Source organism: Salvelinus sp. IW2-2015, linkage group LG11 (genome assembly GCF_002910315.2).
Source record: "Salvelinus sp. IW2-2015 linkage group LG11, ASM291031v2, whole genome shotgun sequence".
In the NCBI taxonomy this organism is placed as follows: Eukaryota; Metazoa; Chordata; class Actinopteri; order Salmoniformes; family Salmonidae; genus Salvelinus; species Salvelinus sp. IW2-2015.
In genome coordinates this window covers 32897331-32924965 of record NC_036851.1, presented here as the reverse complement: position 1 = coordinate 32924965, position 27635 = coordinate 32897331, and the positions used below count along the sequence as shown (strand labels likewise).

The 27635-nt window shown below is 43.1% G+C and overlaps 1 protein-coding gene across 2 annotated transcripts; it reads left to right on the top strand.

The window, feature by feature from the left end:
* Window positions 1-1333: 1333 nt before the first annotated feature.
* On the top strand, window positions 1334-27635 carry LOC111970225 (lysine-specific demethylase 5B-B). Of its 2 annotated transcripts, XM_023996839.2 has the most exons (27): window positions 1334-1503; window positions 1935-2102; window positions 9232-9309; window positions 10993-11115; window positions 11311-11481; window positions 13543-13668; window positions 13999-14098; window positions 14295-14395; window positions 14634-14792; window positions 15067-15186; window positions 15427-15585; window positions 15871-16052; window positions 18720-18882; window positions 18968-19087; window positions 19409-19603; window positions 19922-20103; window positions 20496-20620; window positions 20943-21093; window positions 21856-21976; window positions 22215-22570; window positions 23820-23958; window positions 24244-24423; window positions 24791-24949; window positions 25262-25784; window positions 25956-26152; window positions 26540-26797; window positions 27118-27635. In XM_023996839.2, exons 2-27 carry the CDS (start codon window positions 1950-1952, stop codon window positions 27250-27252), a joined length of 4476 nt encoding a protein of 1491 aa, XP_023852607.1. In that variant the 5' UTR covers window positions 1334-1503; window positions 1935-1949; the 3' UTR covers window positions 27253-27635. The 2 variants fall into 2 exon arrangements, with proteins under 2 accessions (XP_023852607.1, XP_023852606.1); XM_023996838.2 differs by lacking the exon at window positions 1334-1503 and having other exon boundaries at window positions 1771-2102.

The following is a 27635-nucleotide window of genomic DNA, read 5'->3' as shown; positions in this document are numbered from 1 at the left end:
TATTGCCTGCTAACCTGGATTTCTTTTAGCTAAATATGCAGGTTTAAAAATATATAGTTCTGTGTATTGATTTTAAGAAAGGCATTGATGTTTATGGTTACGTACAGTCGTGCAACGATTGTGCTTTTTTCGCAAATGCGCTTTTGTTAAATCATCCCCCGTTTGGCGAAGTTGGCTGTTTTTGTTAGGAAGAAATARTCTTCACACAGTTCGCAACGAGCCAGGCGGCCCAAACTGCTGCATATACCCTGACTCTGTTGCAAGAGAAGTGACACAATTTCCCTAGTTAAAAGAAATTCATGTTAGCAGGCAATATTAACTAAATATGCAAGTTTAAAAATCTATACTTGTGTATTGATTTTAAGAAAGGCATTGATGTTTATGGTTAGGTACACGTTGGAGCAACGACAGCCCTTTTTCGCGAATGCGCACTGCATTGATTATATGCAACGCAAGACACACTAGATAAACTAGTAATATCATCAACCATATGTAGTTAAGTAGTAATTATGATTGATTGTTTTTTATAAGAAGTTTAATGCTAGCTAGCAACTTACCTTGGCGTCTTACTGCATTTGCGTAACAGGCAGGCTCCTTGTGGAGTGCAATGTAAGGCAGGTGGTTGGACTAGAGCGTTGGACTAGTTAACCGTAAGGTTGCATTATTGAATCCCCGAGCTGACAAGGTAACAATCTGTCGTTCTGCCCCTGAACAAGGCATTTAACCCACCGTTCCTAGGCCGTCATTGAAAATAAGAATGTGTTCTTAACTGACTTGCCTAGTTAAATAAAGATGTATAAAAAAATTAAAAAGACACCGATTTCCCGATTTTAAATTTCTTTTTTTTTTTAAATGTATTTATTATTTTGTTAATTATTTTTTTAATGAAAACTTGAAATCGGCCCTAATTAATCGGCCATTACGATTAATCGGTCGACCTCTATTTCAAACGGTTATTAACTCTGTAAAATAAAATGTATCCCTGTGATTTTTGACCTGTTTGTAAATTATAGTTCTAGAATAGAGTTCACCCTCATTGACTTGACTGCATGGGAAATTGAAAGTCAATTTCAAGACCCCTTTTAGCTGATGGAATTCTTTAATTGGTTCGGGACATGTATTTTATCTAACTTAAACATATTCTCTGTTGGCTATGGCTTGTCATTTTTACATATCACTTGTAAAGTCGGTGGCCCCTCTCGGTGCACCCTCCCTCACACCAGAATCCAAGGAACTACACCCAATCATCGAGCCCATCGAGTCCATTTAAAAAAAACTAGTTCCGGTCACCACGAGGCTTTAGTATGAATGCGCTCATCTGTTTCACTTCCACTAGAATGCATAACTCAGATGTAGCCTATACTTTTGTGTACTGTAGGATGAATAAATAAGAATCAATATATTTCTTGGTACATTTATTCGTTTTATTTTAAACTGTACAGRCCTAGATGACAATTATTTTCACTTCAATATTTGTCTACGACCAATTGTGAATAACAAACGGTAGGTTGTGTACACCATATTTTGATTACGTGGGTTTTTGTTTTGTTTACTGGCCGTTTGTTTGTTATTTACAGTAATCAATTTAGTTTTTCGTTGCTAGTGCATTGAGGTATTTTTTTAGACAAGCCCCAAACCCCGAAAAAATGGCATGCCATGAATTTACCTTCCATGTGTAGTTATTTGTTTGAATAAATATGTTATGTTTTGTAGCTAGTATGCCATTGTCGTGTGTGTGTGTGTGTAGGGGTATCTACTTTCTGAAGCGGAAGCAGCCTAGGTGCTGTCCCCCGGCCAGATAATGCGAGTGCGACTTCAATGAGTGTGTAGTGATGTTCTTAATTGACGGAGTTAAAGGGAGCAGTTCTTCAAAGGGGACAGCTTTCATTGAACTTTAATTAAAATACTTTGAATCGTAACTCTCCACTATTTAGAACGAAGATGCAACGATGACCCAATCTCGGCCAAACGAGTTCATTGCTCCACCGGAGTGTCCTGTTTTTGAGCCCACTTGGGAGGAATTTGCCGATCCATTTGCGTATATCAACAAAATACGACCTATTGCAGAGAAAACTGGCATCTGCAAGGTCCGACCGCCGAAGGTGAGTGTCTTTAATTAGGGTATGATTTCAAATTCCGGCTGAAAACATTTTCTAACTGTTGTTGATGACATTTGTGGTCGTATAGTTATCTTTTTAGACATATTTTCAACATGGCGGCTTGAGTTGAATTGAATTGCCAGCTTCTATGCGAGCGTAGGTTGTGTGTGCCTCTGTAGGTGTGCAAGGACACGCACACGCCCAGTGATATCTGTGCAGACAGACTCGCGACAAAGTTACAAAGTATCGCTTATGTTCCATAGAACGTTCAACCCAAGTACAATGCATCTTTAGAGGCTTTTGGTCAAATTGATGGGTGACAAGGTTGGTTACATTTTCTCTTCCCGGGAGTTGTTCATTGTAAAATGATACGGAAATAAGACATTTCACCAAGTCACTTTAATGCCTTCCAGCTTGTTATCAATTCAATTTTCGAATGTGAAATTGTAAAATATGTGTAATATATCATACCATATTGCATTTTATATTCACTTGTATTGACATACCAATGTTTTGATGCTGGATTTCCGTGTGACAGCTACGTGCACAGTGACGATCTCTTTATGGAGTGTGATTCGTTGGAAAGGAAAACCGATTAGTTGGTTAGGAAACTGCATTGTCGACTACAGTGCTGCAATTTTCATACATGGGTTTACTTGTTTCTTGAACATGGGGGGGGAAGGTTCCTGGTTCTGTATTGGTCTGCACTACTTGTGACATTTCAAGCTTTCAGCCCATTGCTTATTTGACCACATTCGGTAATGGTGAGCACCGAGCACCCTTAAATCTCAAGGGTATTAGGGACAGYTTATTGTGCTGACTGAAATGTTGTTGCCTCTTGCCTCCACAACCTAGATTATTTGATCATAACTGGGTCGGGCTGATTTTAGAGGCCTGTATGTTGTAGGCCTGCTGGGAAGACTCTTCTAGCTTGTTAATGTCCTCCATGTTGTCTTTGTGGTTGGGTGTGGACTGGATTGTGTACCAAATGGATTTTCTTTGGAGTGTATTAACATTTTATATTAAAAAATAATAACATTTTGGTAGTGATAATTTGTTATAATTCATATGTGAAAATATGTACTGCTTTTCCAATGGTAACCAAATGGTTTTCTTGAAGGGCTGGCCTCTGAGGCATTTGTTTTGATGACCAATGTACAAAGTAGCCTAGATATTAAAGACTCAATGCAGTCAAAGTTAATTTTCCTGTTTTATTTTTATTTTTTATATATACAATTCCACACTTGTGGTTGGAATAATATTGTGAAAATGATAATGCCCATTTCTGTAAGAGCTGTCTGAAAATACAGCCTAAAATTTCAGCCAATTTGGTGGGATGAAGTTTTGGCCTGCCTGGTGGTAAATTAGTTAAATCCAATACAGCCATTTTTGTTTCAATATCAAATAATTTCTGGGTAACAATTAAGTAAATTAGTGTGGTTTTCAATTAAAATGGTCAAAAATAAACAGCTTCTTAGTAAAGAGCTGTATTTCAATCAAGAATATTGCTTGGACTGTCTTAGCTGTTATTGGCAGAGAGGTTTGCAACTCTTTATTGGTCTATCAACTAATAACTGGTGATGTCACCAGGCAGGTCAAAACTCCATCCCACCAAAACAGGTTGAAATGTCAGGCGGTGTTCTCAAACAGCTCTTACACTTAAAGGGCATTATTGTTATTTTCATAGCTGTTTTTGTTTCTTTTTGACCATTTTAATTGAAAACAATCATGGTAAGCTACCTAATTGTTATCCAGAAATTATTTGAAAGTTTGCATTGGACCTTTTTTGAAGATGCACTATGCAGAAATCGCTCTGCCATTTCCTGGGTGCTAATATTCTAATAGGTTGCCTAATTTCAGTTTGAAACAAAACAAGCATTGTGTAAGGAATCATTGTACCATCTAAACCGCTGTGAAATATATTTTCCATAACCATAAATATTGTATTTTCAGATGTTTTGAAGCTTGTACAAAACTGAAAGTTAAAGACTCAAACTCAACTTAAGACCAGGAAGCATAGAAATACTGCACATAGAACAGATCTACTGCTTCTTAGACTTGCTTTCAATGAGAGACAAATCTATAACTCACTATTCTATTTGAATTTGGTCGGTCGCCCAAAAAGTTACATATACAGGGGTTGGTTGTTAAGCAACAAACGACGTATGCGCAACCATGGGGCATAACAGAAGAGGTTGGCTTAGATTGGAGACAAAATATAGCGTACATGTTGTCAACAAAAATGCATTTGCACAATGACCACTTGTTGTCAAATACATCGTTACAGTTGTTGGTTAGCTAGTTAGCACATTTTTGCCATATTAGCATTGACATGAAATCAGTCAAAAGGCTTCATAACAACAAGCTGAATTGAGACATTTACAATTCCTGACATGGCAGTTTGTGGTTATTGCTGGCAATCTGGCCATCCAGAATCACAACAGCAGGCTGACTTTCACCCCAAGCGTGCACATCGTTTTCGTGACGTTATCAGCCAACCCATCTATTGCAGCTTTAACTTTTTCTGGGGCATACATGTATTACTGTTATTTTGGTTTGCAATAAAAATGTATCTCTACAAGAGTTGATAGCAGTTGATTAACATAGTAATTTGGGTAACACTTAGGTATAAGAATAACTATGTTGTAAAACTAATTGCACTTGGTATTAGCCTGATGTTGTTGCACACCATAGTAACTGCATTATAGACTAGTTGATTAGGCCTCATTGAGTGAGTTGAGAATTTAATTACACAACAGGAATAGGGACTATCCTTTATTCCACTGGTGTAATAAGGAAATATGCTAATTTCCTAACAATTACTCAAATACTTTGCAACAATGTACACCCAAAATAACCTTAATGTGAACTGTTTGAGAAACTACCAAGGCAACCTGTTTTTAAGCATATATTTTATTTTTTATAGCAGTACAGTGTTTAGTCCTTCCACCATTTGTTTTGTATTATTTGATACATTTTGTTCCCCTCCATTTTAAACAGTTTTTCCTACCTTTCTGTAGAGTTGTGACAATGGCTTTGTTTCTTATCTGGTCTAGCTGCCCTGCGCTGGGCACAAATAAAGTGAACCGCTTTCTCAATAAACACAATTTTATCTTTCTCTCGATTGGCTATCTTGCACAGAAATTGTGTAATCTGAAATGTTGTGTTCATACAACACTGGATTAACATCAAAATATGTCACTCTGGAGCTGTACCTACTGTAGGTAGTCTAATGATGGCTGAATTTGGCTAGCCGTTCAGAGGATGGAAGTTGTTTGTGCAGAATGGGAGTGGTTATGTAATGGGCCGGTCTGTTGTCCTAGCTCCACTACTCCACAAAGGGGCTGGTGGAAATACAGCCAGAGCTGTTGTTTCATAAACCATGCCCCCATCTGGGCCGTGCACTGCAGACGAAGAGTGCAGATTCAAAGGGTAATCTATGGAGAATTTTTTGATAACTGCACTTTGACAGACTTGTCCACATTCCCAGCTGGATCACTTCTCAGTCTGAGGTGTCAGTTAGGTCTTTTTCTTTAGGTAGTTGGGTTTTCGGATGGACTCTTCCACTTTTGATCAAAAAGGATTTTGTCCTATTTGTCACTTGGAATGAATTTGCAGAATTGCTGTGAGATAGAGGCTAGTGCTTGTGTAGCCTATTTAAAATTATACTTTTCTGTGTTCCTGAGTTATTATGCACATTCAAACAGGCATGCTGGCACTGAGATGCCATGCAAGGTCACAGAGACAGTGTAGTCTCCAAAGATAAGGAGGCTGTAGTGACCTTAATGTTCTATCTGCACCACAGTTTCTCCTGTTGATTCCAGTCAAACAGTCTCTCTTTCTACATTGTAGATTAAGAGTGAAGACATCAAAACTATGAAATAACACACATGGAATCATGTAGTAACCAAAAAAGTGTTAAACAAATCAAAGTATGAGTTTCTTCCAATAGCCACCCTTTGCCTTGATAGCTTTGCACACTCTTGGCATTCTCTCAACCAGCTTCATCTGGAATGCTTTTCCAACAGTGTTGAAGGAGTTCCCACATATGCAGAGCACTTGTTGGCTGCTTTTCCTTCACTCTGTGGCCCAACTCATGCCAAATCATCTCAATTTGGTTGAGGTCGGACAATTGTGGAGGCAAGGTCATCTGATGCAGCACTCCATCACTCCTCTTGGTAAAATAGCCCTTACACAGCCTGGAGGTGTGTTCGGTCATTGTCCTGTTGAAAAGCAAATGGTAGTCCCACTAAGCGCAAACCAGATGGGATGGCGTATCGCTGCAGAATGCTGTGGTATCCATGCTGGTTAAGTGTTCCTTGAATTCAAAATATGTCCGACAGTGTCACCAGCAAAGTACCCCCACACGATAACACCACCTCCATGTTTTACGGTGGGAAATACACGTGCCGCTCATCCGTTCACCCACACTGCGTCTCACAGAGACGGAACCAAAAATCTCCAATTTGGACTCTAGGCGAAAGACCGGTGGAAATTTGTCCTATTGTCCATTGCTTGCTTTTTGGCCCAAGCAAGTTTCTTCTTCTTATTGGTGTCCTTTAGTAGTGGTTTCTTTGCAGCAATTCGACCTTGAAGGCCTGATTCATGCAGTCTCCTCTGAACAGTTGATGTGTCTGTTACTTGAGCACTGTGAAGCATTTATTTAGGCTGAAATTTCTGGGGCTGGTAACTAATGAACTTATCCTCTGTAGCAGAGGTAACTGGGTTTTCCTTTCCTGTGGAGTTCCTCGTGTGAGCCAGTTTCATCATAGCACTTGATGGTTTTTGCGACTGTACAGTCATGGCCAAAAGTTGAGAGTGACACAAATATTGTCTTTAGAAATTTTTGTCAGATGTTACTATGGAATACTGAAGTATAATTACAAGCATTTCATGAGTGTCAAAGGCTTTTATTGACAATTACATGAAGTTGATGCAAAGAGTCAATATTTGCAGTGTTGACCCTTCTTTTTCAAGACCTCTGCAATCCGCCCTGGCATGCTGCCAATTAACTTCTGGGCCACATCCTGACTGATGGCAGCCCATTCTTGCATAATCAATGCTTGGAATTTGTCAGAATTTGTGGGGTTTTGTTTGTCCACCCGCCTCCTGASGATTGACCAAGTTCTCAATGGGATTAAGGTCTGGGGAGTTTCCTGGCCATGGAGCCAATATATCAATGTTTTGTTCCCCGAGCCACTTAGTTATCACTTTTGCCTTATGGCAAGGTGCTCCATCATGCTGGAAAAGGCATTGTTCGTCACCAAACGGTTCCTGGATGGTTGGGAGAAGTTGCTCTCGGAGGATGTGATGGTACCATTCTTTATTCATGGCTGTGTTCTTAGGCGAAATTGTGATTGAGCCCACTCCCTTGGCTGAGAAGCAACCCCACACATGAATGGTCTCAGGATGCTTTACTGTTGGCATGACACAGGACTGATGGTAGCGCTCACCATGTCTTCTCCGGACAARCTTTTWYCCGGATGCCCCAAACAAYCGGAAAGGGGATTCATCAGAGAAAATTACTTTCTCAGTCCTCAGCAGTCCAATCCCTGTACCTTTTGCAGAATATCAGTCTGTCCCTGATGTTTTTCCTGGAGAGAAGTGGCTTCTTTGCTGCCTTGACACCAGGCCATCCTCAAAGTCTTTGCCTCACTGTGCGTGCAGATGCACTCACACCTGCCTGCTGCCATTCTTGAGCAARCTCTGTACTGGTGGTKCCCCGAGCCCGCAGCTGAATCAACTTATGAGACGGTCCTGGAGCTTGCTGGACTTTCTTGGGCGCCCTTAAGCCTTCTTCACAACAATTGAACCACTCTCCTTGAAGTTCTTGATGATCCAATAAATGGTTGATTTAGGTGCAATCTTACTGGCAGCAATATCCTTGCCTGTGAAGCCCTTTTTGTGCAAAGCAATGATGGCACGTGTTTCCTTGCAGGTAACCATGATTGACAGAGGAAGAACAATGATTCCAAGCACCACCCGCCTTTTGAAGCTTCCAGTCTGTTATTCGAACTCAATCAGCATAACAGAGTGATCTCTAGCCTTGTCCTCGTCAACACTCACACCTGTGTTAATGAGAGAATCACTGACATGATGTCAGCTGGTCCTTTTGTGGCAGGGCTGAAATGTAGTTGAAAAGTTTTTGGGGGATTCAGTTAATTTGCATGGCAAAGAGGGACTTTGCATTTAATTGCAATTCATCTGATCACTCTTCATAACATTCTGGAGTATATGCAAATTGCCATCATACAAACTGAGGCAGCAGACTTTGTGAAAATTAAAATTTGTGTCATTCTCAACTTTTGGCCACGACTTTACTTGAAGAAACTTTCAAAGTTCTAAATTTCCCGCATTGACTGACCTACATGTAATGATGGAGTGTCATTTCGCTTAGCTTATTTTAGCTGTTCTTGCCATAATATGGACTTGATATTAGCCCTATTTGGTCAATCTTCTGTATACCACCCCTACCTTGTCACAACACAACTGATTGGCTCAAAAGCATTAAGAAGGAAAGAAATTCCACAAAGTAACTTTTAAGAAGGCACACCTGTTAATTGAAATGCATTCCAGGTGACTACCTCATGAAGCTGGTTGAGAGAATGCCGGGAGTGTGCAAAGATGTCAAGGCAAAGGGTGGCTATTTGAAGATTCTCAAATAGATAAAATGATTTGTTTAACCATTTTTCTTTGTTTACTACATGATTCTGTGTTATTTCATAGTTTTGATGTCTTCACAATTTTTTCCCAATGTAGAAAATAGTTTTTAAAAAACAAAGAAAAATCCTTGAATCAGTAGGTGTTGTAAGACTTTTGACCGGTACTGTATATTTTACTCAGGTTTGATTGGCATTTAGCCAAGTGTTTATTAGGAAGAGTGTAACAGAGGAGATCTCAAATATGGATTTAGACTAAAGATGAACAGCCTACATTACTTTCTGTATGGGACATGGCCTGCCATGTCACAATGTTCCTAAACGGTGCAGTATAGATGACTTACTTAAACATGTATTCAAATACAGCATAGACTGTGGCTCAACTGATAATGATTCTTCAAAATGGAGGATGAGCTATGAACAATGTGAGAGACTCCTCAGTCAGTTTGACAAGATGATGTTTACTCCTGCAGGAATGGCAGCCACCGTTTGCGTGTGACGTGGACAGACTGCACTTCACTCCCCGGATCCAGAGACTTAATGAATTGGAGGTATGTTCATTTTACTACTTAACTGGTTTATCCATACAGTACCGCTTTTTAATAATAGTATATCTAGTTACCTTTATTATGAGAGACTGGATATGTATGTAAGCACGTTTTTATTTTGAATATGTGGATTACTTTTTTTACAATGATGTTCCACAAAGTTATTTTGGTGGTTTTGGCCTTTCTTGTACATCGTCTCAATCCACATTATTATCCTACTCTTAAGTGCTAAAGAAATAAAAGAAAATGGACATATAAACACATTAGTCAGATTAAGCCTAAAGAATTAGATATGTTGACTCAGAAGGCTACATTGATACATTTGTCAGTAGAACAGTGGCTTCAACAGGCTTATAACACCCAGCAGCAGGGTGTCCCTGGCCTCTGAAATGTGCCTTGTAGAGAAAGTTGATGACCTCAAGTCAAAGGTCACTGGTACCTAGACCTTCTTTAACCCCTCCTTTTGATACAATGAGCTAGTTTAAATGTCTATGTCCTGTAAGGTTGGGCGGTATCCATATTTCCATAACTTCATACTGTGCCTGTGCTATACCGTTGCTGCATGCTATTACCGGTGCTGCACATAAGGGCCGCTATTGTTTTGTTTGTTGGTAAACCCCGCCCCCAAAAATGTTAACCTACTAAGGAATTCCCATACTGAATTCTAACGCGCGCATGCAAACATAAATTGCAAGGACAGACAACCCAGCTCATAAAGTTAAGTATCTCAAAAGGCTACTTACTCACTTTAAGCATACACAGAACAAATATTAGTCAGCAGGGATCTTAATCCAGGAGGGGATTGTGGACATTAGTAGTGAATTTCATGCAAGTGTATCTTCATCACCTCACTTAAGTTGCACTGCAGGAGTGACACATCTCACTTCTTATACACTAATTGTATAAGGCCATATTGGGTAAAATGCCATTTTCTCTTTTTTAATCAGGTCGGTAAATAAATATCAATTACGGTCCCATTCTCATTTGCTTCTAACAGTACCAAAAATTATAACAGGTCATGGTAGAATTAGTTTTAGTTACTCAGCTCTGTGGTCCTGGAATTTTAAATTTGATGTAGTTTCGTTGGTGGAGTTGAAACACTTGATGTATTTATCATAGAGTGTAAATGTCTTTAGGACAGCTGTTTTTTAGTCAAGACTTTCGTGTTTTTTAACGTAATATGTCATTTTTGTACTGTATGTGTTTATAGTTTTGTTTAATGCTGTGTTAGTCTGAAGTTGTTTTGTCTGAAACGTTGTTCCCCCTGCTGCTATTGGACCAGGTCTYTCTTGGACAAGAGATGTTATCTCAATGAGAGAAACCTGTATAAATTAAGGTTAAATAAAAAAATCTAAGCTGGCTCAATCAGCTGTTTTGGGGGATCTACCAGTAAATGTAATAATGAAAAGTAACATGTGAAATGAACAGCACCATCTGCTTTATCTATTAACCGAGTCCACAACTTGACTACAGGTATTTATTTAAAAAGTACAAGTATCGAAATCTAGTAAACTAACATTCGTATCAATGGTATTTAAAATCATACCGTGGGTATATTAAAAAAATAAAAATAAATCTGCACTTAAGTAGCACAGCATGGGATGAGTTATTGTAGAAACAATGGCTTTTGTTTTTTTCTTTTATGTTGGTGATGTGTAAAATGTACCATGTGTTGCTGTTGAGTAGGCTCAAACCAGAGTCAAGCTCAACTTCCTGGATCAAATCGCAAAGTTCTGGGAGCTACAAGGGTGCACTCTGAAAATCCCTCATGTGGAAAGAAAGAATCTGGACCTGTACCAACTCAACAAGGTATGTAGCTACAACTTCTGGCACACCCTGGATGCAGGAAACTGGCCAGCTTTTCTTGGATATGATCCATGGGGCGTTTATGTGTTGTACACTTATATACTCATGGGAGCTCTATATGCTTCTTATTGTGCTATGTTTACACATTTTATACACTCTCACATTAAAGGTCATTGATTGGCATCCTTTCTTTCCCAGTTGGTGAAAGATGATGGGGGTTTTGACGTGGTTTGCAGAGAGAGACGCTGGTCTAAGATAGCCCTAAAGATGGGCTTTGCTCCAGGCAAGGCCATAGGCTCTCATCTGCGCTCTCACTATGAGAGGATCCTCTACCCCTACAACCTGTTCCAGACTGGAGCCAACCTTCTGGTGAGTCAGATGGGTCGCTCTCTCAGCAGATGGCGCTCTGCTCTGGGCTGTTTACTAATGTGCTCTTATTTCGAGTTGAGGACTAACATGCTGAACACACCGGTCGCGTCGCGCGCGTTACAAAATAAATGTACACATGTTATTCAATCATAGCACCCACACTGCTCGCATGTGGCAACGAGCGTCTGTGTTGCCAGGCACAAAAATAGAATATGATTCAATTTGTGACGCAGCTCACGCTGCAGGTCCTGCCTCTCCCATCTTCTCATTGGTTTTTAGGAACATATATCCACATGTGTGATTGAAAGATGAACTGAGGTCGGTTGTGGTAATGCACCTTATTATGAAAGTTAGTTGCCAATCACCATATGAAGTCCAAAGAAGAAAAAGAAGCCTGGAAGGAGCAGAACCGAAACGATTCGGTTGACTGTTTTATGTGTGGATTAGTTGTCGGAGTAGAGGACCTTGTACATTTCAGGTCAAATAAATCAATGTTTATATTCCATGACAAATTAGCCAGCAACTGCAAGGCAGCTAGCTAAATTGCCGTAAATGTATGATGCTTTTCGACCTGTCCCCAAATTAATATAATTGGTTCAGAGTTTGTTTTGATATTTCAACCTGCGTGTCGTGATCTCGTTTGGTGTAGGGGGACAAAGTCAATTTGCGCACAATGGCACATGCGGACGTCCGGTTTGGGCATGGTATAGGAGGTTGTGCTGTGTCAAAGGTGTAGACATTGTCCATAGTGAAATGGCAGATGTGTGTGTGTGTATATATATATATATATATATTGAGAATTTATTTTCCATTAAATATCTGCTCCAAGATGGAAGCAGGGTCAACTTTATAAATGGGACAACTGTACAAATATTTGGCAGTTATTATTTCCTGCATTAAAAGTGACTCGTCACTCTCTGCTGTCTGTATGTAGAGCATCGCCCTAAATTAAGCTAATACCAGCCAATCTCATTATTAACTGTCCTACTACTGCAGAGAAGACACGTCAGAAGTGAACTGGCACTCACGTGGCCTCTTTTCCACACTACTCTGCAAGTTTGATATTTTGTCAAATTATCTATTCAGTAGGTCTTAACTGCAGTAGATCTGCTTTGTTCTTTGGTATAACGAGGAGTTGAATGAGCCTGGGTTTTGCACACAAATTGAGTTATATGCCAGATGAAGCCTGGTACTTTTAAAAAGCATGACTTGAATCCTGACAACAAACGGGCAACAAACCAACCATTTTTTTTTTGCGAGCTCTCCTCCCCATTGGGTTATTTTTGTGTATATTTCCGTGTTTATTTTATTGAAGGCCTCAGTTGTCTCTTGCAGCTTCTCTGATTGTACCTTGGGGCCCTGGTTGGGCTTTGTGGTTAGCAGCAGCTCATCCTCTCTCCGCAGTGCTGCATGCCTCTCTCAGCCTGCTGGCGTTGACCTCCCCTGATCCCCTCCCTCTCCTCCCCTTTCACCCTCCTCCCTCTCGCCCCGCCCTCCCTGTGTAGAGGCCTAGCTGTCTCTGGCCTGGCTGCTGCCCTCGCACTGTCCTCCTGATACACCAGAGACAGCAGAGCGTCAGTGTTCCCAACCCCCACCTCACCTCAGTGTTGCTGCCTGTCTTCCTCTTTGTCATGTGAGTGGTGTCAACAGAAAGACCAGAGACCATGTGTTGATCTTGCAAGACAAAAACAAGTATCAACAGTTGAAGGTTGAATTTATTATCAAGCCATGGTATTCAACAACTCAATTACAATTATTTTGTTCAAAGGCAACAATGAAAGATTAGAAATCAAATGCCCAAAGGAACTGTTAGACAACTAGGCACCTAAATAACCACATGGCCCTGTCTCTCTTTATAGATGCCTAGTTTGTTCTTGGCAAATGGAATTTGTCACAGCATAATAGTAGTAGGAGTGACAAGGAGCAAGCAAAGCACTTTCTTTTGTCATTCAACAGAATGATTGTCATTTGCCTCATTATTTTCAAACAACATGTTTGATATCTGTGAAAATGTGTTAAAGTTCTACATGCCCACTCACTTASCCCATGTCTCCCCTACAGAAGCCTACCCTGACCAATGACACCAAGGATATGGACTACATCCCCCATGACCTGCCCCAGCGCCAGTCTGTCCAGCCCCTGGAGACTTGCAGCATTGCTCGCAGAGCCAAGCGCATGAGAGCTGAGGTGAACCTCTTCCAGGGTCCCCATAAGTAAACGTTCTACCTCCGTCAGTGGCTCTGGTTCCCCATAAGTCACAATTCTAACCCACGATAGTTCCCGGGAACCTAATAAGACAGCTTTATCCGAGTCATTGTGTGACAAGTCCAGTGGCACAATTTACCAATGCAGACAAGCGGTGGTTCGCAGCTTTGCGTGTGTTTCTGGATATCGACCAAAAGAGCCTGTGTGTGTGTTTGCAGTGGTGACCTCTAGAAAAATATGTTGCTTTTCCTTCATTTCCTGTCGTAGTCCACATGGCATGAACCCCTCCCTTTTCTCCCCTCTCTCTGACAGGGAGGCTGTATGACGACTGAGACAGCGGAGGACTGTGAGAACCGGCCCAACCTGAGGAGGAGGATGGGTTCCAATGTGGCCAAGCCAGAGCCACAGCTTGGTAAACACTGTCCTTTGGCAAAGTCTAATGCAATGTGAAATAATGTAATATTTTTCATTAACTAATTAAAATGTTTCTCTGGTTTAATTTAAGTTTAGATAATTATTAGATTTTAAATCTATATAAGAACAGGGTTGTGTTGATATGAATACATACTGTATGCCCTGGCCTCCATTAACCATGTGATGCCTTTCAGTGCTAGTGAAACCTGTTGAGGTGAAACTGGAACTCACTGAGCACGAGGATTCAATAACAAGTGACAAAGAAAGCGTGTTTAGTAAAAAAAACGACCCCGCAGTGAGTAAAATACGTTCATATGCTGAGCTAATCAAGGCTAATTGTCTCTTCATTATGACTATGATAATAATCCTAATGAATAGCATTTATTCAGGTCTCTCACAAAAGTACAAATGATTGACTTCTATACATTTTAATGGTTAGTTAACTCATCCCATCCACCCACCTGGGTGCCATTTTTGCTGATTAGTGGATAAGAAGCCTCATTGTCTTGTCTGTCTCTGTCTGTCTGTCTCAGGTGGATCAGTACATGTGTCTGGTGTGTGGCAGCGGGAGCGAAGAGGACCGCCTGCTGCTGTGTGATGGCTGTGATGACAGCTACCACACCTTCTGTCTGATCCCGCCCCTCCATGATGTCCCCAAAGGAGACTGGAGATGCCCCAAGTGCCTGGCTCAGGTGACAGACATGCTCCCGCTCTCCCCCAGCCCCAATTACTGTACTACACTGTCACTCTGTTACCTCCACACACCCCGTCCACTGGGGAAGCTGAATACAGAAGCAGCAGTAGACTCTTATTAAAGCTAAACAAAAGCATGCTAAACCTCTGTTTTGTGGTTCTTATATACCAGAGCTTCTCAGTAGAATCCTACTCCTGTTGGTGTTCGGCAAGTATAACTTCATGTTGATATTTGCTACATTAGTGCTTATCTCATCCTTGTCTTCCCTACAGGAGTGTGGCAAACCCCAGGTAGCCTTTGGCTTTGAGCAGGCTGGCAGGGACTACTCCCTACGCACTTTTGGGGACATGGCTGACTCCTTCAAGTCAGACTATTTCAACATGCCGGTTCATGTAAGTTTGACAGCAGATGTACTGTCCTCATCAGTGTTATGTTCAGCAGGGACAAAACAGGAAAATATTCCTATTAGACAAGTTTTAAGATGGAACCTYGGTTTCAAAGCATTTTCCCCAGTGTCATTGTGCCTACTTAACCCCCACCTGATATAAGCTGTATTATACGTAACTCATCCTAACTCAGCCTGTGGTTGAAATGAGTTGAGGTAATGGTTTTTCTGCCTCTCTGTTTGTCAGATGGTTCCCACCGAGCTGGTGGAGAAGGAGTTCTGGCGACTGGTCAGCACCATTGAGGAGGACGTCACTGTGGAGTACGGAGCAGACATCGCCTCCAAGGAGTTTGGGAGCGGCTTCCCCATCAGGGGTGGACGATTCCAAGTCTCCCCTGAGGATGAGGTACACAAAGGCTCTCCTCTTACAAGTTAACATATGCTAGGTATTGGGATGATTCTGAAGTTGACTGTACCACAACATCATGGCAACGGTACACAATTTCAGACCAAGAGAACTGTYGTGGAAAAAAACTCTCGCAAGTAGTTCTATAGCTCACAAACCCCATACATCTATGCTCTTAGAGACTTATATTTAAGGTGATATTGGAGTTCTACAGGAGATTAAGCCCTAGCCAATATCACCCGCAGTTGAGTCGAGCCTTAACTTGTACTTGTCTCTGACCCATAGGATTACCTGAGCAGTGGCTGGAACCTGAACAACATGCCCGTGATAGACTCCTCGGTGCTGACTCATGTTACGGCCGACATCTGTGGGATGAAGTTACCCTGGCTGTATGTGGGCATGTGCTTCTCCTCCTTCTGCTGGCACATTGAGGACCACTGGAGCTACTCCATCAACTACCTGCACTGGTACAGAAAAGGCTGCCCCACAGGCCACTAGTATGGGACTGTAGTTTTACCTCACCTTGTAACTGGACCAGAAAAATCTTCTGGCCCGCGGTATATATAGGTCGAAGCAAATGGCCTCTGCTTCTGTCATTTTGAGGAATCTTGGCAAACCTAATTGCTTGCTTAGTATTGGAGTTAGTTTATTGGTTGACATGGTGTTAAACACAAGAATACACTTCAGTCTTCAAAGTGATCAAATCAAATTTATTTATAAAGCCCTTCTTACATCAGCTGATATCTCAAAGTGCTGTACAGAAACCCAGCCTAAAACCCCAAACAGCAAGCAATGCAGGTGTAGAAGCACGGTGGCTAGGAAAAACTCCCTAGAAAGGCCAAAACCTTGGAAGAAACCTAGAGAGGAACCAGGCTATGAGGGATGGCCAGTCCTCTTCTGGCTGTGCCGGGTGGAGATTATAACAGAACATGGTCAAGATGTTCAAATGTTCATAAATGACCAGCTATGTGAAAGAATAAAAATCACAGTAGTTGTTCGAGGTGCAACAAGTCAGAACCTCAGGAGTAAATGTCATTGGCTTTTCATAGCCGATCATTGAGAGTATCTCTACCGCTCCTGCTGTCTCTAGAGAGTTGAAAACAGCAGGTCCGGGACAGTAGCACGTCCGGGAACAGGTCAGGGTTCCATATCCGGCAGCAGAACAGTTGAAACTGGAGCAGCAGCACGGCCAGGTGGACTGGGGACAAGCAAGGAGTCATCAGGCCAGGTAGTCCTGAGGCATGGCTAGGGCTCAGGTCCTCCGAGAGAGAGCGCATACTTAAATTCACACAGGACACAGGATAAGACAGGAGAAATACTCTAGATATAACAGACTGACCCTAGCCCCCTGACACATAAACTACTGCAGCATAAATACTGGAGGCTGAGACCGGAGTCGGGAGACACTGTGGCCCCGTCCGACAATACTCCCGGTCAGGGCCAAACAGGCAGGATATAACCCCACCCACTTTGCCAAAGCACAGCCCCCACACCACTAGAGGGATATCAACCACCAACTTACCATCCTGAGACAAAGGCCGAGTATAGCCCACAAAGATTCTCCGCCACGGCACAACCCAAGGGGGGGCCCAACCCAGACAGGAAGATCACGTCAAGGACGCACCCCTCCTAGACGGCATAGAAGAGCACCATAAGCCACTCTAGCCCCTTAATAGGGTAGAGGCAGAGAATCCCAGTGGAGATAGGGGAACCGGCCAGGCAACAGCAAGAGTGGTTCGTTGCTCCAGAGCCTTTCTCGACCTTCACACTCCTGGGCCAGACTACACTCAATCATAGGACCTACTGAAGAGATAGTCTTCAATAAGACTTAAAACCTGACGAGTGTGTCTCACATGGGTAGGCAACCTATCCATAAAAGGAGCTCTATAGGAGAAAGCCCTGCCTCCAGCTGTTTGCTTAGAAATCTTATGGACAATTAGGGGCCTGCTGTCTTGTGACCGTAGCGTACGTGTAGCTTTGTACGGCAGGACCAAATCGAAAGACAGGTAGGAGCAAGCCCATGTAATGCATTGTAGGTTAGCAGTAAAACCTTAATCAGCCCTTGCCTTAACAGGAAGCCAGTGTAGGGAGGCTACACTGAGATAATCGATCAAATGTTTTGGTTCTTGTCAAGATTCTAGCAGCTGTGTTTAGCAACTAACTGAAGTTTATTTAGTTCTATCCGGAAGAGAAGACAGAGTAGTCTAACCTAGAAGTGACGAAGATGGATACATTTTTATGCATCAATTTTGGACAGAAAGTTTCTGATTTTTGCAATGTTACGTAGATGGAAAAAAGCTGTCCTTGAAACGGTCTTGATATGTTTGTCAAAAGAGAGATCAAGGTCCAGAGTAACGCCGAGGTCCTTCACAGTTTTATTTGAGACGACTGTACAACCATCAAGATTAATTGTCAGATTCAACAGAAGATCTCTTTGTTTCTTGGGACCTAGAACAAGCATCTCTGTTTTGTCAGAGTTTAAAAGTAGAACATTTGCAGCCATCCACTTCCTTATGTCTGAAACACAGGCTTCCAGCGAAGGCAATTTTGGGGTTTCATCTAAATGTACAGCTGTGTGTCATCTGCATAGCAGTGAAAGTGAACATTATGTTTCCGAATGGCATCACCAAGAGGTAAAATGTATATTGAAAACAAGTGGTCCTAAAACGGAACCTTGAGGAACACCGAAATTTACAGTTGATTTGTCAGAGGACAAACCATCTACAGAGACAAACTGATATCTTTCCAACAGATAAGATCTAAACCAGGCCAGAACTTGTCCGTGTAGACTAATTTGGGTTTCCAATCTCTCCAAAAGATTGTGGTGATCGATGGTATCAAAAGCAGCACTAAGGTCTAGGAGCACGAGGACAGATGCAGAGCCTCGGTCATACGCCATTAAAAGGTCATTTACCACCTTCACAAGTGCAGTCTCAGTGCTATGATGGGATCTAAAACCAGACTGAAGCGTTTCGTATACATTGTCTTCAGGAAGGCAGTGAGTTGCTGCGCAACAGCTTTTTCTAAAGTTTGAGGGGAATGGGAGATTCGATATAGGCCAATAGTTTATATTTTCTGGGTCAAGGAGTGACAACAACAGTCAGTGTTTATGACAAACTGGCATATGTCCTCAGGGGAGAGCCCAAGACGTGGTACGGCGCTCCGGGGTATGCTGCGGAGAAGCTGGAGGGGGTGATGAAGAAACTGGCCCCCGAGCTGTTCGAGTCTCAGCCTGACCTCCTGCACCAGCTGGTCACCATCATGAACCCCAACACACTAATGAACCACGGTGTCCCCGTAAGTACCAAACGCCCGCACACACACACACACGCCATGAGTATAGTTATAGTTTTACCATGACTTCATACCCACTCTTCTCTAGATCTATCGCACCAATCAGTGCGCTGGCGAGTTTGTCATCACTTTCCCTAGAGCCTACCACAGCGGATTTAACCAGGGCTTCAACTTTGCGGAGGCTGTCAACTTCTGCACCATGGACTGGGTATGATGACTTGAAGTCCCTCATCAATAGCATACATAAGCTAATAATTGAATAACTGGAAGCTGTTTCTATTGAGCAGTGGTCATTACACCTGGTCCTGGAGAGCTACATGATGTACAGGTTTATCATGGTCTGGATGAACAATACATTTGGTCAGTCGGGTGTGTTAATGCTAGGCTTGAACAAGAGGCTGTATACCTTGTAGCTCTTTGAATCAAGTTAGGGTATTACTGATGTAACCAGCACTGTATACAGCTCAGCTCGATAGTGTTAAATGAATAGTACAGTTTCAACCCAAAGCCTCCTGCTCTGTCATTTCAGATGCCCATGGGCCGCATGTGTGTGGACCACTACCGACAGCTGGACAGGTACTGTGTCTTCTCCCACGACGAGATGGTCTGCAAGATGGCGTCCAAGGCAGACACCATGGACGTGGCCCTGGCCTCGGCCGTGCAGAGGGACATGACCGTCATGCTCCAGGAGGAGAACAAGCTGAGGGACAAAGTCAGCAAGATGGTGAGAGGCCTCTCATGCTGGCACACTTTCATTTGATTTTTGAATATCAATACGTTTTTTTCATTCTGGTTTGAAATGGACCAATACTGTGCCCCTGCTCAAAGACATGCCATTCAAAGCATCTAAGTTGTAGTTGGACAACATCATTAGAGAAGCAAATGGCCACAGTAAACTTTGCTCCAATAGTGTCTGTCTCTGAGTCATCCATGTTTCTCCTCCTAGTATGACACTACTGGTGTGGGTGTCTGTGTGATCTCTGTGACATTACTAATCTGTGGGTGGGTGTTTATGACACTACTCATCTGTCTGTGTCCCCAGGGCGTGCAACAGTCCCAGCAGGTAGAGTACGACCTGCTGCCAGACGAGGAGCGCCAGTGTTCCAGGTGTAGGACCACCTGCTACCTGTCTGCCCTCACCTGTCCCTGTAACCCCGGCCAGCTGGTGTGTCTGCACCACGCCCAAGACCTCTGCTCCTGCCCCCCCAACAACCTCACACTCAAGTAGGTCTATCAACAGCTAAGTTGGTGCTAAATGCCCACATTTAAATGTTTACATTCATCCCTCATTACGTACATCCCACATTGTACAGAAACGTGCAATCAACAGAAGCTCATGTTAATATTGCCATTAGTTTTACAGATCCAATGCACAAATTATAACACTTGTTTTGCAGTTTAAGTGAAATGCCCCTTTTAAGAACATCTATCAACTTAAAGTAAGGGTCATTCAGAGTGAGCAGCATTGCAATGTCTAAAGGCCTTCTAGAACCTTCTGATGAAAAACAAACACGTGTCACCTGACCAGAAAATAAACAGTTGTGACAGCTGTTACTCAGCCAAGATTCCAGTCTTCAGAAACATTATAGACCTGTGTTTACCTTGTGTGTCTACAGCTTCAGGTTTACCATGGCTGAGCTCTACCCCATGATGGAAGCAGTCACTCTGCGTGCCGAGTCCTACACAGGCTGGGTCTCCCATGTCACTAACATACTGGAGGCCAAACAAGACAAGAAAAGCAGTAAGTACTAACCCTATGTAGGATACCTCTTTGGGTTCAGGCGTCTATGGAATTGAAATTGGTCATAACAAAACACAAAATTGTTGCTTATTTGCATAACCCCAAGTGGACAGGATGTTCTCAAATGTGTTACGGAATGTTTTTTTTTACTTCTCATCACCCAGATATGTTGCCTTTGTCTAATGAAACACATAATACCAGAATAGATTAGATTATTCTCTACCCTTTGCTAATAATACAGTTCACTTGATCATTGGACCATGATTCTTTGGATGCATTGATGACTGTGTCTAAAGCACTGTTTGTTTGTTTATGTGTTCAGGCTTGGAGGTGCTGCGGTCACTGGTGGAGGATGCAGAGGTGAAGCAGTTCCCTCAGAGTGACCTCCTACGGCAGCTCTGCGCTGTTACCCTCGATGCTGAGAAGTGTGCCGTGGTTGCCCAGCAACTGCTCAATGGGAAAAGGCAGACCAGGTGGGCTACACACACGCAATTTCTATTTTTGTATTATTATTATTATTTTTTACCTTTATTTAACCAGGTAAGCCAGTTGAGAACAAGTTCTCATTTACAACTGCGATCTGGCCAAGATAAAGCAAGGCAGTGCGACACAAACAACACAGAGTTACACATGGAATAAACAAGTGTACAGTCAATAACATAATAAAAAAAGGTCTATATACAGTGTGTGCRAATGGAGTAAGGAGGTAAGGCAATAAATAGGCCATAGTAGTGAAGTAATTACAATTTAGCAAATTAACACTGGAGTGATAGATGTGCAGATGATGATGTGCAAGTAGAAATACTGGTGTGTAAAAGAGCAAAAAAAAGTTAATGAAAACAATATGGGGATGAGGTAGGTAGTTGTATGGGCTGTGTACAGCTGCAGTGATCGGTAAGCTGTTCTGACAGCTGATGCTTAAAGTTAGTGAGGGAGATATAAGTCTCCAACTTCAGTGATTTTTGCAATTCGTTCCAGTCATTGGCAGGAGAGAACTGGAAGGAAAGGCGGCCAAAGATGGTGTTGGCTTTGGGAATGACCAGTGAGATATACCTGCTGGATGCTTTCTGAAGTTGAAATCCTTTACCACTTCTAATTTTTGTATTGCTAGCCACATGGTTAGCCAAATAGTTCTAACTAATGCGCAAAGGAATAATGTGCCCTAGTGAAAATAATTTCAGCTTTTGTGCTCTGTAGGTTAGCTGTGACTCTGACCTTTAGTGTGTTGTTGTCAGGTATCGTTCAGGTGGAGGGAAGTCCCAGAGCCAGAACCTGTTGACGGTGGAGGAGCTCAGGTTGTTTGTCAGGCAGCTGCACAAGCTGCCCTGCAGCATCCGCCAGGCCCCCTTACTCAAGGTACAACTATAGGGTCAGAATATATCCACCACCATCAGTGACAATTCCTGTGTTCCTCTCTTCGCTATCACACCTGACTCCGCTCAGCACATTTTTGATTAGTTGATGATGCACTAGACTGGGAGTCTGTGGCAAAAGCCTACGTACAGCCACAGTGATCTTTCAGGACCAGGATAACACTGAACAAAAACAACAGCGATCATTGATTGACCCTTTTACTTGCTTGTATTTCCCCCAGGACCTGCTTACCCGCGTGGATGACTTCCAGCAGTGCAGCGAGCGGCTCCTCTGTGACGAGGCCCCCAGCCCAGCGGAGCTGCAGAGCCTGCTGGACGTGAGCCTGAGCCTGGATGTGGAGCTGCCACAGCTAAGCCTGCTCAGGGAGAGGCTGGAGCAGGCGCGCTGGCTGGAGGTGGTTCAGGGGGCCAGCAGCCAGCCCCACAGCCTCTGTCTGGACACCATGCGGAGGCTGATAGACCAGGGGGTGGGTCTGGCCTCGCATGCTTTGGTGGAGAGAGCCATGGCGCGCCTGCAGGAGCTGCTTACAATGTCTGAGCACTGGGAGGAGCGGGCTCTCAGCCTGATGGAGATCAGGTGAGAGGAGGAGAGCGCCTTAGACAGTACTGTAGTTGAATATGCAAGTTGACCGGTTCTATCCTACATGAAAGGATGTACAGGAAAATCTCTTGGTTCAGTAGTTGTCACCTTTCATCCTAGCTGTAGTAGTGGTCTACAGCCATGTCTCAGGTCAACTCCTTTCCTAACTTGAGTAATACAAAAACTTTAATAGTAAAGCCATAGACATATTTTCATTAGGAAATGGTTACGAGATGCACAAAACAAGATGTTTGAAATGGATAGAGATACAAAATAAATCACACTGACATAGTTAATAGTAAATATGTAGCACTGACACCTACCTTGTGAAAAGCTGCTTAGAAGTTCAGCCAGCAGAGAGTGAAAAGTGCAAGGTTTGCATTTGGAGTTGAAAGCTGCTCACTGATGGATTAACTGTATCAGTGGGTTGGGACAATGCTCTGCTCAGCTGGCTCACACAACAGTTTACACACAGGCTCTAGTCGCAGAGCTGGCTCCCATTGCTATTAGGGTAAACTGGCGGTCGCCTGTATTGAGAAATCTTGGACTATAAGGTCTTATTTGACAACTCTGAACTTTTTGAAATAGAGAAGTTATGTACAGAACACTAATTCCACTGTCCATAAGCAACATTGCGTCAGAGGTGGTTAGTCTATTGGTTCGGTTCGTTCTCTTCAGACAGGCTGAAATGTAACTCCTCATTGTGCTAAAGTGAGATTGAAAAACATCTCGCTCAAGGCCATCAGATTGTTAAACAGCCACCACTAGCACAGAGAGGTGGCTGCCTACCTACAGACTTGATATCATAGGACACTTTAATAAATTGAACACTAGTCACTTTAATAAGAATGTTTACATATCTCGCATTACGGATCTCATATGTATATACTGTATCCTTCACTATCTATTCTTACTATATATTGGATCTTAGCTGCTCTGTCACTCCTCATCCATATATTTTATATTTATATATTCTCACCCCATACCTTTTACTAGATTGTGTGTGTGGAATTATTAGATACTGCTGCACTGTCAGAACTAGAAGCACAAGCACTTCGCTACACTCGCAATAACATCTGCTAACCATGTGTATGTGACCAATAACATTTGATTTGAAGTAACAAGTGACCACTAGAGCCATATGAACTGTGGGATGTTGTGAAAGGTGTTGACAGCACTTGACACTAAAGATAAAAGCAGTACTGAGTCTACTTGTGTTTTTAAGCCTAGCTTGTATTTTGTCCAGGCCCTGTCACTGTGTGGAAACTCTTGAGGCAGCTCTTCAGGAGGTGGCTAGTATCTCTGCTTATCTGCCCAACTGTCTGCTGCTGAAGGACACGGTGGACCAGGCTAAAGACTGGCTTCAGGAAGCAGACACCCTGCAGGTAGGAGGCTCTTAGKCTGTGTCCCAAGTGGCACCCTATTCCCTATGTAGTGCACTACTTTTGATCAGAGCCCTGGTCAAATGTAGTGCACCAGGAAGGGAATATAGCCTAACATTCTAATTTATGAACCCAATTAATTGGGACATCTCTGAATATAGACCTGTCCTATATTGGTACCTTTTTTTTTTAAATAACTGCTTCTGGTATGCCACACTGAAAATAAAAATAAGTTGGGAAAGGGGGGGAAAAAAGCCAGACTGCTTATAAGTGTGTGTTTGTGTATAGCTGGGAGGCCGTATCCCTGTGCTGGATACCCTGACTGACCTGGTGTCCCGGGCCAAGACCATCCCTGTCTGGCTGGACCCTCTGGCTCGACTGGAGGCCCTGGTCTCTGACGTGCAGGCCTGGAAGGAGAGCGCCGCCAAAACCTTTCTAATGAAGAATTCCCCTTACTCCCTGCTGGAGGTAAACTACCTACAACAATCTAATGCCGAAACACATAATCAGACGCCTTAGGGGTTGTTTCACTAAATAGTCTGTTTGTGCCCCAAATGGCACCCTATTCCCTTTATAGTACACCAGACTCCTATGGGCGCTGTGATGATACTGTAATCTGTGCAGGATACAACTCAAATCTCCTGACTGAACCTGTTGCTAAATATTTGTTTGAGAGGCAAGCCTAGTATTGCCGTAGATAGATTAGTTTCAAATTAAACCTGCCATACCTCTTGCTGAATGTATTTCATGGATTTGTTTTATTTCAGTGCTGATAATGTTCATTTTATCCTGAGTTTTTTTGGGATTTGGCTCATTGTCTCCTTTGTGTGTTTAGGTGCTGTGCCCCCGGTGTGAGGCTGGGATGGGGTCTCAGAAGTCAAAGTCTAAAAGGGCAAAGGATGTGACCCAGTGCAACAAGAGAAATGGAACTTGGCTGGACTGCCTGAGTGACGTGGAGAAGGCCCTCTCAGAGAGCAAGGACTCCGCCTCTGCTGTATGTGCTGCTCTTACTCAGTCTGTCTACAGACATGTTTTTATTTACCAAAAGCATACCATTGAACTTACTGATTTAACTTCCAACATATTCTAAAGACACCCACAACACCCAACTATTGCAATCAGTGAAGCCTTCACATTGATATGAGCACCCATGATATGAAGGTGCATATCATTAAATGTATGGTTTGATACAGTATTGTAATTCCATATACTATAACTGTGTAGGTTACTGTTTGGTTACATGTATGTTGAGGTAGTAAGTATTGCGTTTTGTCATGCCAACCTGTGCTGGTTCCCCTTTCTGTAGATGGTCACTCTAGCCGAGGTACGTCAGAAGGAGATGGATAGTCTGCTGGCTCTCAGGGCCTCCAATGAGTCCAAGCTCCTCCAAGCGGGCGACTGCGGGGCGTTGAGGGTGTGCGTGTGCCACAATGCCCCGTTGGGCTCCATGCTGCAGTGCGAGCTCTGCAGTGACACCTTTCACCGCATCTGTGTCTCAGGCTCCAACCAGGACCCCCGACCCAACCAAGCCTGGCTGTGTCCCCATTGCCGGCGCTCTGAAAAGCCACCTCTGGACCGGGTGCTTCCCCTGCTGGCCTCCCTGCAGCGCATCAGGGTGCGGCTGCCTGAGGGAGATGCCCTACGCTTCCTCATCGAGAGGACAGTCCGCTGGCAGCACCGCATGCAGCAGGCCTCCGCAGAGGGGGTGCTGGGGGTGGCTCTGATGACATCACATCAGCGCTGGGGCTCATCCAGTCCCACATCGGCTCCATCTCAGGAAACATACAGCGCATCATTTTACACGGATCACCAGTGCATTCCTCTGCAGGGTCCGTGTCAGGCTAGCAACAACATCGAATATCCCAACCTCTCATAACAATTCACATTTTTATCAAATTTCTATCAATGTCTAACACATGTAAAATGTATTACACAGAAGAAAAAAATGAACTATTGCTTTTAAGGGCTGTGTTGAACTGTGTTATTGGTGTGTGTTTCAGGACTGAGCCCTGAGCTGGAGGAGCTGATGGTGGAGGGCTTCCTGCTGCAGGTGACTCTGCCTGAGACCCAGCAGCTGTACATGTCCCTCAGCAGACTGGATTCCCACAACCTCACAGACAGCCCCTCTCCCCAGCACAGCACAGAGCAGGACCAACACCAGCACAACCCTCAGGGAGGGAGCCCCCCTCACAACCAGGTAACATACTAGTCTACTACTGTGAGGCACAGCTCAGATAGCAGGTCAACCACTTGATTAAAGGGTTGTTTTGATGTATTTGAGACGTTTCTGAACTTTTGTTCATCATGTTGACCTTTTTTAATTATTTTTGGATGAATTTATTTGGGTGAAAAATAATATAAGATCTGCGCTGGATCCCAGAAGATGCCACTTAAAAGCATTAATTAAAACACTTATTTCCAAAGTGGTCCACAATGGTAAAACAAACTGACATATGATTTTAAAAGACAAAGTTACAAAACATTACATTCAAACAAAATTACATACATACAAAAACATTTACATTCAAACAAAACCATTACATTCATGTGTGTGACTTAAATGCGTGTTTACTGTTTTCACCAGAACGGAGTAGCCTGTCTCAAGAAGGAGGCTGTGAACGGCAAGCGGACCAAGCGGTGCATGGAGAAGGAGGRCTCCGAGCGCAAGGACAAAGCCAAGAAGCCCTGCAAGAAGAAGCCCAAGATGAACAAGGAGAGGAGCCAGGAGACCAAGGGGACCTGTTCACCCACCGCCACTCACTCTGACCTCTCCATTTCGGACTCTGATGAAGACTTCAACCTGTGCGCTGCACCGTGGTGCAGAGAGCCASAGGGGAAACAGGTTAGCATTAAACCCCCCTCCACTGCATTATGTTGTGGGTCATTTCAGTGTGTTTTCCCTCACATCACATTGTTTTAGCAATTGGACTATATTGAAAATAGTATGTAGTATGATTTGTATTAAAGGAAGATTCCACCCAAAACTATATTTTGGTATTTGTTTCATTAGTCCATTGTTGATATAGTCCCAAACTGTTTTACATGTAAGCAATGACGTGTTCAAGATGTATAACTTTCAAAATACAGATATACAGCCGGTATGATGTATTTTGCATCATATGATGCTGCGTTGTGCATTATATTTCCCTCTGTTTTTCTCAGGTGAATTGGGTCCAGTGTGATGGCAGCTGCCAGCAGTGGTTCCACCAGATCTGTGTAGGAGTGTCTGCAGAGCAGGCAGAGAAAGAGGACTACATCTGTATCAGCTGCACACAGCCAGACCACACCAGGGAGTGAAGACCAGTTTTGAAGAATCATCAGTTTTCGTTTAGTCACAGCTCTGGGTGTATAACCACCCAGTTATTTCCCTTCCCCATTCTCAGCTATGCTCTGGCCCCACCGCCTCCTCATTGACCTTCCTGATCTAGCTCTTCTTGGTGACAACAGTGCTCCTTCCTCCTCCTTCCCAGCCCAAACTGCTTTTCAGAGCTATTGACTCTTCCATCGCTGTTTTGTTAGTGGCTGGCTTTATACAGCCAATCAAACTTCATCTTTCCAATCATCAACGACATGATGCAGATTGTACTGCGTGAGGTTCCAACTGTTTGCGAAGCAGAATAAAGTGGAGGAAACAGGACATTTTCACTTGACTGACTTTACTTGCATGTGTAACAAGACAA